General features: G+C 38.1%; 2 protein-coding genes across 2 annotated transcripts; both read left to right on the forward strand.

The window, feature by feature from the left end:
* Positions 1–2,684: 2,684 nt before the first annotated feature.
* Positions 2,685–3,626, forward strand: LOC101655732 (olfactory receptor 51B2-like). Its single transcript, XM_004717076.2, has one exon. The coding sequence runs from the start codon at positions 2,688–2,690 to the stop codon at positions 3,624–3,626; it is 939 nt and encodes a 312-aa protein (XP_004717133.1). The 5' UTR covers positions 2,685–2,687.
* A 13,165-nt stretch (positions 3,627–16,791) lies between these two features.
* On the forward strand, positions 16,792–17,730 carry LOC101655415 (olfactory receptor 51B5). The gene has a single exon (XM_004717075.1). It carries the CDS (start codon positions 16,792–16,794, stop codon positions 17,728–17,730), a length of 939 nt encoding a protein of 312 aa, XP_004717132.1.
* The last annotated feature ends 470 nt before the right edge of the window (positions 17,731–18,200 follow it).

Below are 18,200 nucleotides of genomic sequence, written 5' to 3' on the forward strand. Positions count from 1 at the left end.
AATAGCCTCATTTTCATGTTTATTAACATACGCATAGAACTAGGAAAGTCATATGAACAATTTTAATCCATAAACTTCAAGAGCAATCGAGGTTCACGAGACTCCTGAAAGTAATTGATATACTTTTGGCCTTTGAGATAGACAATTGGAAGGACATGCACAGATATTCTAATCCTGAAGCCAAAGAATCTGGTAACCAGACAAAAAACTGACTTTCAAGTTCCCAATTTCCCACCCTGAGAAAAAACCTGAATAGCCTGAGGACATTGGTTGAGCTACTAACTCTGCTTTGAAAAAGGATAGAGAGACCTTAAATCATGAGGTCTCCGGTGGCCACAAAGCTGACACTCTGGGGAAGTTATTTTTAACTTCCATTAGGAGTCTAGCAGCGTCTCTTGGCAGTTTTCAAAACAAGAACATCTGGCCTGGCATCTTAAATAAAGACAGAAATAGGTCATTATTCTCGAAATGAGACTGTGGTGAGTTCCAGGAACAGAAAGATGGAAGGGTTTCCCTCTCTTCTGATTTTGGATAGTATTACAGAAGGAAGATAAAGAGTTTCCAGAAGCCTGCCGAATCAAAGTTAAGGTAGGAAAGCATGTATATGTGTCTCATCTGTGTCTGTGTTTATGTGTGTGCATAGTGAATGCCCTGAATTAAATGCGACTTTGTGTGCTCCAGGAACCCTGATGTCCTTGTGGTTATACGTTAGGTCTGAAGTTCAAAACCACCCGCTGCTCTGTGGGAGAAAGATGAGGCTCTCAATTCCAGTAAAGAGTTTTTGTCTTGGAAAGCTCCAGCAGCAGTTCCCCACTGTCCTACAGAGAATGGATTCGATGGCGTGCGTTCAGTTTTGTGTACTCATGTTCAGTCCTCTGGTCAAGTGTTTATATAAAGTCTTTGTTAGATATAAATAACAAAGTTTGAAATTGAATTCTCTATAAAAACTGCATTTTTGGAAGGGCATTGATTTGGTTAATAGGATTTGCTGTGGGAAAAAAAAAACCATGTGGCCCAAGCACTGACTATCTCACCTTAGAATCTACACAACTTGTCCCCTTTCCATTTTGGATCCATGAATGTATGTACAAGGTAAATGAAAGGAAGGAGGAGCCACGCTGCCTTCTCTTGATTTGTTTGAGTGAACTTCATATTGAATTCACTATTTCCTCTTGAGTTTCGGATATCTTCCTATCCCCCAGAGTTCTTTCAGTCTTATGTCATTTTTGCATAACCATTTGGAGCCAGTTAATCTCTCAGACAAGAGTATATTGTCTATTCCCATGGAAGCATGTGCATATTTGTATGTGTGATTGGTAGGGGGTGAATGGGGTAAGTTGTTATACCCCGTTTACTTAGAAAAATGGCGTTATCTTAAAATGTACTTTATTGAATACCCAAAATGAAACCATTAATATGGTTCAGATCTGTGCTTTTCATATTTCAGCATCAAGGACCTTTTGAAGATCTCCATGGATAATACTTTGGCTAATATTTCAGTGTTGTCGTGTCACCAATTATAAATTGCTGGTCAACACTGTGAGCAGACACAGCGCATGTGCTCAGGAATTCTATGTTAAGTAAAATAAATGTTTCCAGTCGTCCCAGTTGATATAGAGGAATGCTACTTCTATAAGTTCACAAACATTCCTGCATAATGTATATGTTTTCCAGATAAACACGTGTGCAGAATGGCCTATGCCTGAGAAAAACAACTATGTTGGACCTCAATCTTATGGAAATGTCTTGTGCTATTTGAAGCGCCAAACATCTGTGCTGGGTAAATATTGGAGTCCCTCTTAGTCCTCGCCAAATAGCTCCTTAAGTTTCCCATTAATTGCAAAAGTACATAACCAGCTTTTCATATTCTTAGAGCATCAAAAATATTCTCTGGCTATTTTTCTGAGCCAAGCCTAGGCGGGCAAGAAAATACAGCCTCCCTTTTCCTCAAGATGGTCTTGTTATTTAAAATAGTAAATTCACATGCCCTTTTTGGTCTTCCAAGTTTTTATCAGTACTTTCTGAAAAGACCTAGTTAATTTTCAGAAAGAAGCGGATAAGCGTTTCTGAATTAATAAAGTCTCTTCCAGTCTAAAAGCCAAGTAAATAATTTTGAAATTATTTTCTTCAATGAATCTGGAACGTTATATCTTTGTGCTCTTTTTATCCCTGGGAGGCTGCTGTCTTAGTTATGGTTGTTGTTACTAGTCATTGAGATCTTTTCAACAATTGGCAAACCTCGGAATACATACCACTGAGTCTCAACCTCCCTGAACTGGTTTTCCCTTCTTCTTGAAGATTGCATATGGAAAATATGGTTTTGTGGAGTAGAATACACTTGTGAGAGAATCATAATTTATATGTCCTTTCAATGTACATGTCTTTTAATATCAGAAAGGAGCCCAAGTGGCACGGTGGTTAGAGGTGGAGCTGTTATCCACAAGGTCAGCAGCTGGAAATGGCCAGTGGCTCTAGGGCGAAAGATGAGGATTTCTCCTCCTGCAAAGAGTTACATTCTCAAAAACTACCCACAAAGGCAGCTCTACCTTGGCATAGAGGGTCATATGAGTCAGCATTTGTTTATTTTGTTTAATACCAAAAGATTCCCAGTCTTGGTGCATTATTTCATATCTCCAAAACTGATTATAAATCTCTTCTTTCCTTCTGCAGGTAAACAGTTGTGGAGTATGTGGTCCAATACTAGTGCTGCCTCCTTTTTGTTGACTGGATTCCCAGGGCTCGAGGCAGCGCATCACTGGATCTCCATCCCTTTCTGTGCAGTCTACTTCTCTGTGCTCCTTGGAAACAGCACCCTCCTCTACCTCATTAAAGACGACCACACTCTCCATGAACCCATGTACTACTTCCTGGCCATGCTAGCAGGCACAGACCTCATGGTGACCCTGACCACGATGCCCACTGTCATGGGCGTATTATGGATGAATTACAGGAAGATATATCCTGGGGCCTGCTTCATGCAAGCCTACTTCATCCACTCCCTTTCCGTTGTCGAATCAGGTGTTTTGCTTGCCATGGCCTATGACCGTTTTATTGCTATCCGCAATCCCTTGAGATACACTTCCGTTCTCACCAATACTAGGGTGGTTAAGTTGGGAGTAGGGATATTTCTGAGGGGTTTTATGTCCATCGTGCCTTTAATTGTGCGCCTCTTTTCATTTTCATATTGCCATTCTCATACTCTCAATCATGCTTTTTGTCTTCACCAAGAAGTCATGAAACTGGCCTGTGCTGACATAACCTTCAACAGAATCTACCCTGTGATTCTGGTCTCCATAACATTCTTCCTAGACTCTCTGATAATTCTCTTCTCCTATATCTTGATTCTTAAGACTGTCATGGGGATTGCCTCTGCTGAAGAGAGAGCCAAGGCTCTCAATACCTGCATGTCCCACATATGCTGTGTTCTCGTCTTCTATGTTACTGTGATTGGTCTGACATTCATTCACAGGTTTGGGAAGAATGTGCCACATGTGGTCCACATTATCATGAGCTATGTCTACTTCCTCTTTCCGCCCTTAATGAATCCTATCATCTATAGCATCAAGACCAAGCAAATTCAAAGTGGCATTCGCCGCCTTTTGTCTAAACAGAAATTTGGAAGTTAATCTTCAAAGTGGATAATTTCTATGGAAAATGTGATATGTGAGATATCCCTGAATGAAGGGTCAAATAATTTCAGTACATCTCAAATTCTACTTTAGCAGCTTCCACATCTCTAAATGAGAAACTGGTATTTATAAAGCATGATAGAACAGTATCCTAGAACTTACAGATTTGCCATTAGCTTTGTTTATGGATTGATTCAATTCTCTTCATTCTGTGTTTTTCTTTATATATGAAACATAGAGAACAGAAACACTTCTGATATATCTGGAATATGAGTTATAGTTGTACATTTTTTTTCTAGAAAGCATATCAAAATACTTTAAATTTATTTTTTGTGTGTGATATTCAAAAATGAACAGACCAATATATCAAAATATTTTCATCTCAACCTGTGAACAATTTAAAAATTATTAATGAGACATGTATTTGTCCCTCTCTTATGAGTGGTACTAAATCTATTTTTTAAAATCATTTTATTGGGCACTCTTAGAGATATTATAATAATCCTCCATAAATCAATTAGATCAAGCATAATTGTAAAATTATATGTCATCAGTTTCAAAAAATTTTCTTCCTTCTTGAACTCTTTGACATCAGCTCCCCTTTATCCCCTCCCTTCCCCCACCCTACCTATCTGGAACCATGATTTTTATCTTATATATCATTATTATTATTATTACTATTTTGCCACATCCTACACCATCCAATGTCTCTGTCCACCTACAATTCTGTGATTCATTTCCCTCAACTGGGTAATAGGCCATCATTTCTATTAGTGCCCCCTTCCCTTCTTCCCCCCACCCCTCATCTCAAGCCCTCTGGGAATTACTCCTCCCGTTACTGTTTCTGAAGGGTGTATCCATCTTGGATTTCATGTATTGAACAATTTTAACTAAATAAATGAACACACGCAAGTCTAACAAGATTAATGAAGTAAAACTAATGCCATAATAGTAAGGGGAAGAAATATTAAAGAATTAAAAGATACTTATGTGTTTAATCCATGCCATGCTGCACCCTGGATATATCGTAGCCATTTGAAAGTTTTGTTTTGGATTTTTCAGGTATTTATTGGTCATATTTATATAAGAGCATTCATACTTTTCAAATTTATTTATAGATAATTAAATATTAGCTATACTTTCCCACTTACATCATAAATAATTTCCTAGTCTTTTAAATGTGTCTATGTGGAAGATTTAATACTTATTCATTTATAACTTCACTTACATTTATCTATTGCATTTCTTTTTGCCAGTTCAGCAACTTAGAATCATTTTTAAAACATTTTATTGTAGTTTTGGTGAAACTTTGCACAATGCATTAGTTTTTCATTCAACACTTTATACTCGTATTTCATGACACTAGCAGAAAGCCCCTCAATGTGACAGCATTACTTTTAGTTCCTCTCTAGGTTCTTTGTATCTACTTCTCTTTCTTCCGTGACTCTCCCTTCTGAACATTGTTTTGGGGCAAGTGATGTCCTTTGGTCAATGGTTCTGAAATGTGTGTTTGTCTTGGCTATTATTGTTCACTTTATAGGCCTGTCTATTGTATGGCTGGAAGATAATCCCCCTTGGTAGGTTCATTTTCAAGTTTGAAGAATGTGTAAGAGTCATAGTTCTGGGTTTCATTGGTTTCTATCAAACCAATAAATAAATTCCTTTCTATGATTTGAATTTTTCTACATTTTATTGTCACCTTGCTCTGGACTAGATTGTGATTGCACATCCAATCAGAAGAGTCGATAACAATATCAAGGCAATATTTCATTATTCCGGTCTAGGATAATGGAGGTCTTGGTTCATGCTGTCCATTACTTCAAGGTAGTATTTTTTTCCTTTGAGTCTGATTTTCTTTACTCTTATTTGCTCTGGGTAAGGAGAAACCATTATTTGCACAGCATAGGACTGCTTAAAAGATTAAAAAACCCCAGTCACTGTTCAGAGGAGCCGTGGTGTCCTACTGGTTACATGCTGGACTGTGATCCACAAGGTCTGCAGTTTTAAACCACCAGCCAAAAGAGATGGAGCTTTCTATTCCTGTAAGTCCCTCAATATGTTTGATTGTGGCTAGTAAGTGTCATACTCTTCCTTTCTGCACACTTTACTGAGTACATGGATACATTTGTTGTATGTAGGGATATAGGGGAACTTCAAGATGATTCATGGACAAGTCAAATTCAAAGATACTAAAAATTTTTCCATGAACTTTTCAATGTTCCCTGGTAAGACTGTGAGTTTACTCTCAATCTCCATCCTCAGCAGTTCAGCTTTCTTATCTATGTATGTACCTCACTTGTCAGTCATTGTTTATTATTACTGCTATTGCTGGATCGTGTATGTTACAGTATTTCTTATTGTTGCCTTTTACTTCTCTACCACCCAATGTCTTTCTTTGCCATGTTCATGATGTACTGATCTGCCCTTTATTGTATATCCCTTTTACTTTTTATTAAAGTTATATGTGTCTACGGTTTATGGCATTTTTCAGAAAGGCAGCAGAAAGAGGGAGATAGTTCAGAGCAAAGACTGGAAGGAGGAGGGAAAATCATGTAAGACCCTGTTAGCTTTAGGAAGAGTTTGTTAATGTACCCCCAATGTCACAAGAACCCGTTCAAGAGATTTAAGCATAAAAGTGACGAATTTCATTGATGTTTACCAATTATAATTTTAGTGGTAGAATATCTGTGTAAAAGGAACCCTGACGGCATTGTCAAGTAAGTGTGGGACTGGTAATTTTGTGACACGCAGTTCAAACCCTCCAACTGCGATATGAAAAAATATGTATTAAGTCATCTAATCTAAAAAAGATTTACAGTCTTTATAACTCTACTCAGTGTAGCTATGAGCTAAAAATAATTAGACAGGCCGTAGGTTTTGGGTGGATTTGTGTGAGGTAAGAAAACCAGCAAAATGATACTTTAGTAGTTCTAGGAAGATATACTGATAGGTAAAATGAGGAAAGTGATGACGGATATAGTGGCTAGAAATGGGATTTCTACAGAATCTATAACCAATAGGATTTTCAGATAGTACAGAAATGTGAAAGAAAATCTAGAAGTAAAGATAACAATAGATTTATGAATTATGTAACTTGAAACCATTAGTGTCATAATTATATTAAATTTATTAAACTAAATAGCGTAATTAAAACTTCTAAAAATTTTTGGATGAATTAGACTATAAATCACGTTGGGTCTTATTAACATCAGCAATGGGAATATTCCATGTTGCAGCATTTATCCTATAAGAGTAGATATTGATATATGATATATTATTGATATATAATATAGATATATTATAATGATTAATTATTTAGTTAATAATTATGAAATATTTTTAGAATATGCTTTCTTTTGCTTTATTATTAAGAATCTTAAGAAACCAAAAAAAAGTAAAGATGCTTTAAATATTTAAAGTGTGTAGCTTATTAAAAACAAATGGATTCAGGCAACGAAGACCCCAAATATATCCAATGAGGGTGGCATGGAGTGGAGACTCAATGCCCATCTGTAGACAATTGGACATCCCCTCACAGAGGGGTCACAGGGAAGAGATGAGCCAGTCAGGGTGCAGTATAGCACCATGAAACACACAACTTTCCTCTAGTTCTATGATGCTTTCTTCGCCCCACTATCATGATTTCAAATCTAGCTTATAAATCAGATTAGACCAGAGCATGCACACTGCTACAGATAAGAGCCTGCAACATGGGGAATCCGGGATAGATAAACCCCTAAGGGCCAACAAGGAGTGTAGAGATACCAGGAGGATTAGGGGAGGGTGGGGGAAGAAAGGAGGAATCAATGACAAGGATCCATCTAGAATCTCCTCCCAGGGGGATGAATAAAAGAAAAGTGGGTGAAGGGTGACAGAGGACGATGTAAGATATGGGGAAAAGAATCTATAACTTTTCAAGGGTTCATGAGGGAGGGTGGATGTGGGAGGAAGGGAGAAGAAATGGGGCGCTTCTGGCTAGACCAGAGGATGCACACTGGTACAGATACGAACTGGAAATCCAGGGAATCCAGGGCAGATGAGCCCTACAGGACCAGTGGTGTGAGTGGCGATACAGGGAGGGTAAAGGGAGAGTGGGGAGGAAAGAGGGAACAGATTACAAGAAACTATATGTGACCTCCTCCCTGGGGGACGGACAACTGAAAAGTGGGTGAAGGGAGACGTCGGACAGGGCAAGATATGACAAAATACCCATTTATAAACTATCAAGGGCTCATGAGGGAGGGGGAAAATGAGGACCTAATGCCGGGGGCTTAAGTGGAGAGGAAATGTTTTGAGAATGATGAGGGCAATGAATGTACAAATGCGCTTTACACAATTGATGTGTGTATCGATTGCGATAAGAGTTGTATGAGCCCCTAATAAAATGATTAAAAAAAGAAAAAGAAATGGGGCGCCGACAACTTCTCCACACAAACCCGGAAGGAAATGTGTCATAGCCTAGTCTTTGGTCAGCTGAAATGGACTGGTACCGGCCATTTCGTATCAGATAATCACATTATTCACCATGCCAGAAATGACACAAGAAGAATGGCATGGCACTCATTGTCAAAAAAAGATATTGCAAAATCAATTTTGAAATGAAATACTGTCTCTAATAGGATTATATCTATCTATATACAAGGAAATCCAATGAAGACAATTATCCAAATTTAGGCACCAATCACCAAAGCTAGTGAAAAAAAATTGAAGAATTCCACTGATGACTAGTTTGATATTGATGAAACATTCAATCAAGATGCATTAATAATTAATGGTGATTGAATGCACAAGTTGGAAACAAAGAGGAAGGAATAATAGTTGGAAAACAGGGACTCGGGGATAAAATTAAGCTAGAGGTCGCACAATAGCATTTTGTAAAATCAATGACTTGTTTACAGCCAATACCTTATTTAACAACACAAAAGGTCACTATATACATGGACTTTTTCCAGACGAAGTGCACGGAAAACAAAGTCTTCATCTGTGGGAAGAGATGAAGGAGAAAATCACTGTGTGCAGCTAACACCAGGCCAGGAGCTGACTGTGGAGCAGATCACCGGTTTCTAAAGTGAAAATTCACGTTAGCTGTCGAAAATGCAAATAAGTCCGTGCCAGTCAATTGCATCTATCCCACTTGAACTTTGAAAGCATCTCAAGAACAGATTTGACACAATCAATGATAACATACATTGATAACCTTGGTAAGAAAGGGAATTCCAGAACATTTCATTGTGCTTATGTGGAACGTGTACATGGATCAAGAGGCAGTTGTGCAAACAATGGGAAGCTGCATGGCTTAAAATAAGGAAAAGCTTATCACAGGGTTGTATCCTCTCGCTGTACTGTCACAATTTGCATGCTGAGCAAATCATCAGAGAAGCTGGATTACATGAAGAAGACTGGGGCATTAGGGTAAGAGAAAGGCTTCTTAACTACTGTAATATGCTGATGACACACTCTTGCTTGCTAAAAATAAGAACTTGCCGAACTTGCTGATAAAGATCAAGGACTGCAGTGTGGATTGTTATTCAACATAAAGGAGACCAAAGCCTTCACAACTGGACCAATAGGGGACATCATGTGTGATCCAAACCTGTTATCATAAAAACCATTTGTGTAAAAAATCTCTCTGATATCCTATTCTTTCGCTGTTAAAATTCATAAGCATATAATTACATTTTCATAGATTTACTATCTTTTAAATAGCCCCCCATACAGCATATTATTTTCTTTTGTGTGGGACTATTATCATTTAACACTTATAATTGCCATCTACTTTTATATTATTCAAATTTCACTTTAAATATCATCCCCTCTGGGATCCCAGAAGTGCTTCTAGATCAGAAAAATATTACTCCTACAACAACAAAGAAACACAAAATGTAATTAGAATTCAAAAGCTCTATGACAACCTCACAGAACCTGTCCATGGACAAAGAGGTGATCATTTGAACAGAAGAGACGAGTGCCTACTTTTAACATCACAGAAGGTGTGCACCATGGTGGTATCCTTTCAGAATGTTTATTCAACCTTTTTGCTGAGAAAATAATCTGAGAAACTGGACTATATGATGAAAATGCAGCATCAGGATTGGAATAAAGTTTATTAACAGACTGATATGCAGAAGATAAAAATGTGCTTGCTGAAAGCTAGGGGGACTTGAAACACTTGCTGATGATGATCAAAAACTGTATCTTTAAGAACAGACTACAACTCAGTGTACAGAAAAGCTATGTTCTCAAATATGTATTAGTAGGCACTATCACAATAAGCAGATAAAAACTTGAAAAACATGAGTCTTTTTTCAAGATTTAGTTGAAAAGTTGCTATGATAATTCAGGTAAATATTTTTATATACATTTTTATTTCTCTAGCATAAATGACTAACATTTCAATGATTGGGTAATATAGTATGTTGCATGTTTATTTTATGAAAAACTGTCACCCATTTTCATTTTCTATTCCCAAACAATGCATGAGTGATCCAAATTCTCAACATCCTTGCGAAATTTTGGTACTATCAATGTTTTTCATTCTTTTGTTTTTATTTTAGCCATACTGGTAGTTGTCTCACCAGTTGCTATGAAACTGATGCTGCCTCAGCCTCCCATGAGTCGGAGTAAAGCAGTACTACATCAAGGTTTTCAATAAGGAGCTCTGATGGCATGGTGGCTTACCCGTTGGGCTGCTCACTGCAAGGTCAGCATTTCGAAACCATCAATTATCCCACAGAAGAAAGACGAGATGTCCTACTCGCATAAAGAGTTACTGTCTTGGAAACTTATGGGGGCAGTTCTGCTTTGTCTTATTGAGTTGAAATCAACTCGATAGTGGTGGGTTTTTGTTTTATGAGGGTGCTTGGATGGCTGATTTTTCTAACTGGGTCTCTAAGCCTTTCTTCTGAGGTAACTTTGAGAGGACATGAGAAACTCTTCAGTTATCAGCTGAGCCTGTTAGCCATTTGCACCACCCAAAGGCATTGAAGATGGGTGCATTCGCTGTTATTTGCTGTCCGTCAGAGATGACTCATTGCCGCCCACACATAGTAGAATAAAGTACCACCAGGTCCTGAGCCAGATTCACAGTCATTTCCAGGGTGGAGCCAATTTTTGCAGCTACTGTTCCTTCACTTTCTCTTCTTAGCGAATCCTCTCCTTTGCCAACCATGATGTCCTTTCCCTGATGAGCAAAATACGTGCCACCATCCGTGCCCCATAAGGTATATTTTGGCCATACATCTTTCAACAAAACTTTGTTCAATCTTCTGGCAGTCCACGCCACAGCTAATATTTTTTAGCAACAACATAATTCAAAGTTCTCAATTTTTCCCAAGGATATGAGGTCATTGAAAAGTGTGACTTGTGTGAGGCACACACTAGTTTTCAAAGTGATATCTCTGGTTTCCGACACTTGTAAGAGGCATTCTAAAGCAGAGTTGCCCAATGCAGTGTGTCTTTTGCTTTTCTGATGGCTGCTCCCAAAGGCACTGATTGTGGACTTAACGAAATTAAATCTTTGGCAACTTCACTATTTTCTCTGTTTATTGTGACTTGCATATTTGTTCAATTTGTAGTGGTATCTAATTTTGATTTCAATTTAAATTTCCTTAGTGATCAATGTTGATAGCTTTTAGTATGTAGTTTATTGTATTTTCTCTTAAATGAATGCCTTTTCATGTTTTTCCCATTTTCTAATTAGATTTTTTTTAATGCTGTGTTTTTGAGATACTTGTCTTGTGTTGGGTGTTAATTCACAACTATGTTTTCACAGTCTGTAACTTTTCTTTTCCTTTGTTTATTAAGGTCTTCTAGATCAAGATTAAGAACTCTTCACTTAGGCTATATAGATTTTATATGATTGATTTTCTAAAATTTTTAGTTTCATATTTTAAATTTAAATTTATAGTCCCTAGTTTATGTATTCTTTGTATAAGATGTGAGGTTTCAGTTGACATTTCACACCTCTACAAGAAGTGATCAATTAATTTATCATTATTTTTTTTAAGATCTATCCTTCCTCCGTCTATCCTTCTGTCCTGAAAAAGAATCATGTTTGCCTTGCTGTCCAATGTAAATGACCCATATTTGTTTGGGTCTATGACAGGTTCTTTATTTTGTCCCACTAATTTGTCCCCTCTTCATGTCGTACAGTCTCACTATAACTGCACAATTAGCCTCAAGGTAAAATCATGCCTCCCACTCAATTATTTTCAAAATTATTTTATCTTTGTATCTCTTTATCTTTCTATGTAATTATTATTAATAAGCTTGCCTACATCTGAAAAATATTTTGCTGAAATTTTGGTAGTACATGTATTAAGCTCATAGATCAATTTGAGGAAAATTAGAACCTTTGCAATGTTGAATTATTTTAGTGCATATACATAATATGACTCTTCATTTATCTAAGTCTTCTTTGATATATTTCATTTGCAAAAATAATTTAATATCACATTCTTAATTTTCATCTTATTGTTATATATGTCTATTCCTTCCTAAAATTTACAACAGGCAGGGTAGTGAGAGAAAGTAGGATATTATATCATTTCTCTCAGGTAAAGAGAGAAAATAGGATATTATATCATTAGAATGAAATTACGGGGTAATGTATGGCTGTGCTACTTTGTGTCTGTTAAATATCTAGGAAACAAAAATAATTCTAGTGAGATGAATTTAATAAGGAAAAATATTTAGTTCCAAACTGAAGACTGAATTTATGGTGTGTTTTAGTGACAATTCTATAGATTTTACTGTATTGATTGTATTGTATCTAACTTTCCTCTCTCAAATTAATTCTAAGTAAACCAGTCACAATATATAATGATATTTCAAAATACTTATGCCATGAAGACTCATAAGTTTCTGCTGAAACTATCTGGGAAATGTTTGGCCTTTGTAGTAGATATGAAGAATAAATTGCATCTGCTGGGACCATTAGAATAAATTCTCTGCTCTCTCTCTCACACACACACACACACACACACACACACACCACCTGGGCCTGTAGTCAATCTGTAATTTTTTTGTAGAAGTTAATTTAATACCCAGGGGAGATAATCAGGTTAAGCAAGGGAAAATATGTCTCAATATTTCAACTGGCTGAAAAGGGAACTCTGGGGAGGTGTTTGTTTTTGTGTGTGTGTGCATAAATATACTCACAGACTGAGCATCTAAGTAGACTGAGAAGGAGCTAACTGATCTGAATCTTCAGGTAAGACCTAAGCATCTGCATCTCAACACAAAAACAAGGTGGGTTTCAGATTAAGTGTGGGAAAATGCCCAGACAAAAGCAAATAATAGAAAAGTCTTCTGTAAACTGTTTACAGATAGGTAAGGGGTGGAGGATGGCCATATATTCATCCCCCATAGCCACAGATGGGTGCATAGACCTCAGGCTGAAGTTGATAGAATTTGGAAAGAGACTTGGTCATGAGAATATAAGTCCCAACATGCCCAAACCCAGGAAATTAAATTCACAGCCATTTCAACTCATAGCAACTTTGTAGGATAGAGCAGTACTATTCTGTTGGGTTTGTGAGACTGTAATATTTACAAAAGCAGACTGACTTTTCTTTTTCTTCATAGAGACTGATCAAACCTGGCATTTTGGCTTGCAAACCCAGGCTTAACCTAATCTGTGACCAGGATTCCTTCATCATGCTCAGGGATATGAATATGTTGATCTTTCCATTTGGAGGGATGACAATCTTCCTTGGTCCTCTCCCATCCGATGGATAAATATAGAAGTATTTCTTGTTTCATCAATCTTCTACATAAAGCACACAAGTGTTATTCCTGTAATGCTTTTCTAAGAGCTCAACAATAGATTCTTCATAGAGATTCCCTTATGCATCCTTACGTTCATTATCTCCTCCTTTCTCTATGATCTTCACTCTTTCCTCTTGATTTTTCTCAGAAAGCAAGAACATTTTCCAGCTGGGAACTTTTCTTGTGGTGTGAGTCATGGTGATTTTGTATGTCTGTCTTATATCTTCACATATAAGTATATATGATATTGGCTGGTAACAGGGAACCTAGCTTTGAATTGAAGATTAGTGTCAAAACACAACTAATCCCTCTCATCTTCAGTAGCTTTTATTTTGTAGTCCTCATTATTTGTCTACTTATGTTTTACAAGAAGGAATTCCTCACAAACTGGAATATGACAAGATATTGGATTAGAAATTCTAATGGTTAAAGAGTAAGAAGTCTAAGGAGGAGAACAGAGGAAGAAAGTCGTATTTTGAACACAGAAGATTTATGTGATATAATCCTTGTATCCAGTAAACAAAGGATAAACCTCTCTCATTATATTTTCAAGGAACCCTGGTAGTATACTGCTCACCTGTTGGGCTCTGATCTGTAAAATGGCAGTTCAAAACCATCAGCTGCTCGCAGGGAAAGACTGAGCTTTCTGCTCCCGTAGACAGTTACAGTCTCAAAACCCCACAAAGTCGCTGTGAGTTGACATAGACTCCATGGTAGTGAGTTTGGTTGACATAGACTCAATGGTAGTGAGTTTGTTTGTTTTAGTTGTATTTTCAATGGAAGCTACATTCCAGTCATGGGGAAAGAATACAAACACTGAGAAATGATTCTGTTAACTTTCCATCCTTTAGGATAAAGGCAATGAGGTTCAAACATCTCTTCATACCCAATTGCTTGGTAGTTCTTCAAAGTTGGAATCTACTGCAATTATATTTCATTTGTACAGATATGTGGTAAGAAAACAGTATTTGGAGGGGCGGGGACCTATTGATGCATCTGATTTATACTGGGGACACATTTGAAGACAATTATCTTTTTTGAATTTTTGTTTCAATGGCTCGAATTGTTTCTGTATAGCACATGAAATAATCAGGATATGCACTTGTTCCAATTCAGCATATTTACTCACTACTCTATTTCGGCCTCTTCAGACGTTCCCAGACCTTCTCATCTGAGTAAGCAGCTTAGCAACTTTTCCATTTACCCAAGTCAAAATCTAGGATCAGTCTCAACTTATTTTTCCCTCTCACTGCCATTGTCAATTAATCAGAAACTCTTAGTACTAGTTGAACAATGCAACATTCATTACCTTTAACTTTCCTTCATTTCTGTTATTCTCTCTTGCCTTGATTATTTCATAGATTTCTTCTTTTGTTTTCATTATTCATATAGGATCTTAATAAGCTTTGAAATGTGAATAAATCCATGTAAGTAAATTCCTCCTCATGATTTTTAAAAACTCTGCATTTCTTGTTTCATATATATATATATAGATATATAGATATATATCCATAAAACTCTAAGGATACTTCTTCCCTCTTTTACTAGCTGTCAGTTCCCTGTTTAGACAGCAACAGAGTTTTAAAGAACGTTGAAGGGAAAACTATGGCTTGGGGTAACCGGAAGGAGACCAGAAAGATGACTGTTAAAATACATAGGGAGAAATTAAAAAGAGACAGATTTAATTTTAGGGGCAATTTCAATAGGCATACAGAAAAGCAATGGTGAATTAGAAAGAAAACACCTATAAAAATGAGAAAACTAATCATTTCAAACTCAGGGGTAAGTCCTATTATGGGTTATCTCTTTGATGATGATAATCATTTATCCCAGGACCAAGGTATAAAACAATCTAACTTATAACTACTATGCACAATTTTCACAGGTAGTAATTTTGCAAAGTTTTAGAAGCAGATAACAAATACTTAATGAAGTATTTTCACCTCAACAATGAATACATAAAATGGTATGGGGCGGGAGGGAGTGGGGGTGGGGGAGAGGAGGGATGAGGTGGGGGGAATTCTCTTTCCCTACTCTCTATTTGCTCCTCAGGGAAAGTGGTCATGGCACCGTTGCTCTTCTCACACTTTCTCTTTGAGACTCCTGGGATTTTGCTGAGAACTAGAGAAATAATCTACATGCTAAATCATATGGGATGTAAACTACTGCTCTGAAACCTGTTATCGTTCTGAAGAGTGGATTGAACGAAGGTGAAGACTGAGCTCCTTAGAATCCTTTCTAGAATATGAATTACTGTATGTATCTGCATAATTGAGGGGCGTGTTGTCTAAGTTCTGGTGTAGGTAGCTTGTTAAAATGCACATGCTTTGAAGCACCAAGAATTTGATTAAATACTGGCTGGCCTGAGACTATGCAAATTTGACCACAAAAGATGCTATAAGTTGTTCTATGATTGATTAGTCGTGAGAAATAATGGCTTGTTTGTTTTAATTATTACCTTACAAAAAAAAGATTTGGGGCACCCCTCCCCACTCCTGTGTTCAGAAAGGTCCCTAAACCACCTGAACCTGGCAGGAAGGAAAAGGCGCCAAAATGGAGGGGGCGGGCTTAGGGCGGGAAGGGAGGCGGGGCCACGGGGGAGGAAGGAAGGGGAGGGGCGTATTCATTTAAACCCAAACCACCAGGAAGCCTCCCATTCTCAGTTTTGGCGGTCGAGAACTCAAGCTGGAGCAGAGCTAGTGGCGTGGAGCCAGCGGGGAGCCGGGCTGTGTGAGACCAAGTGTGGGGATGTCTGCTTGCCAGGGTGGTCCTTCCGCGTAACTCAGACCCACCCGGGACCCCAGTCTGGTGGGGCGGCTTGTTGACACGCTGTGGCTCTGGTTGAATCCTCTGGGGCAGGGTGGGATGGGGGGCACTGTATGTTGGGGGGGCGCGTAGGGGCCAAGGATCATGGGGCCTGTGAGTCACAGAGGTGGCATGGAGCAAGTCGGGTGTCTTGGACCTGGAATCCACCTGGGGAGATCTCCGGAGAGGACCGCAGAGCTCCTGAGATCAGCCCCCCAAATTCTCAAACCGATTTCTATCTTAAACATACAGACCGGCACCAGTGGGCCCTGATTCCTAAGAAGCGACGTGTGTGAAAGTGCTCCGTAAACAGGAAAGCACAAAACCAACCAACAAACAAAAAAGATTCTGAGATGATCCACCTGGAGGTCGACCTTGAAAGCAGAGTTGCGTTTCTGAGGTCTTGAGAAACACATTTTCTCAAGGATAATGGCTGTTCTAAGACTACATGGGAAGCAAGGACTTGTTATAAATAGTATCTCTTAAAAAGAACTCTGAGAGGATATAAGTGGACTGATACCTTGCCAGCCCAGATGTATTTCTGTGGTCTTCAATGAGAGAATTTCATTTTCTTCAGGATAAACCCAACATGCGGGAAGACAACAGCTCTGTTTCCTTCCTGCTGACTGGGTTTCCAGGCTTGGAGACATCTCACAGCTGGATTTCTGTCCCCTTTGTCGTAGTTTATACCTCTGTCCTTTTTGGCAATGGCACCCTCCTCTTTCTTATCAAGGCAGATCACAATCTCCATGAGCCCATGTACTACTTCCTGGACATGCTGGCAGCCACAGACTTAGGGTTGACTTTGACCACGATGCCCACAGTGTTGGGAGTCCTCTGGCTGGATCACAGGGAGATTGATAATGGGGCCTGCTTTTCCCAAGCCTACTTTATACACTCACTTTCCTTTGTAGAATCCGGAATTTTGCTTGCCATGGCCTATGATCGATTTGTTGCCATTCGCAATCCTCTTAGATATACTTCCATCCTCACCAATGCTAGAGTGATGAAGATTGGTCTTGGAGTTCTTACGAGGGGATTTGTCTCTGTTATTCCCCCAATCATGCCCCTTTATTTTTTCCCTTATTGTCGCTCCCACATCCTTTCCCATGCATTCTGCCTCCATCAAGATGTCATCAAACTGGCTTGTGCAGATATCACTTTCAATCGTCTGTATCCAGTTGTACTTGTGGGCCTCATCTTTGTCCTGGATGCTCTGACGATTCTCATCTCCTACGTGTTGATACTGAAGAGTGTCCTGAGCATTGCTTCCAGAGAGGAAAGGGTCAAAGCCTTCAATACCTGTGTCTCCCATATCTGCTGTGTACTGGTTTTCTATGTCACAGTGATTGGCTTATCTCTGATTCATCGGTTTGGGAATCAGGTCCCACATATTGTTCACCTCATTATGAGTTATGTCTATTTTTTGTTCCCCCCCTTAATGAATCCTATAATCTATAGTGCTAAAACCAAGCAGATTCGGAATGGCCTTCTCCGCCTTTTTACTATCCATAGAGTTGGCGCTTAATCTCTACTTGTTACTTCACAGAACGTGAGAATGCTGATTGTTGACAAAGGGACTACGAAATCTTATATTTGTGTTCATCAGTCATCGTAAAATAGAGAGTTCAGGAAAGCTATACATTATTCTAATGTATCTCTTTATGTTCTTGTTTTTATTAATTTGTATACATTTTTTGAAGGCTTATTTTGTGACGATCTTTCTCCACCTATAACCCTGGACCTGTGATAATAATACCTTAGAAATCTATAATTATTTCTGTCATCTAGCTTAACAAATCTGTCTTTAGAAAGCTATGTAGTATGAACAGAATCATCACTATGTAAAATTAAGAGACTTTGGATGAAATTGAGTGTAGTTTTGTTTATTTTTATCAAATCTAATATCTAACTTGCATGAATTAGCCTACATCCATACACACAAATGATAAGAAACTATCTGGTTTTCTGGTTATGAAAACCCTGGAATTTTTCTGC

Source organism: Echinops telfairi, unplaced genomic scaffold (genome assembly GCF_000313985.2).
Source record: "Echinops telfairi isolate 266 unplaced genomic scaffold, ASM31398v2 ScPeMD7_41;HRSCAF=154, whole genome shotgun sequence".
Taxonomy (NCBI): Eukaryota; Metazoa; Chordata; class Mammalia; order Afrosoricida; family Tenrecidae; genus Echinops; species Echinops telfairi.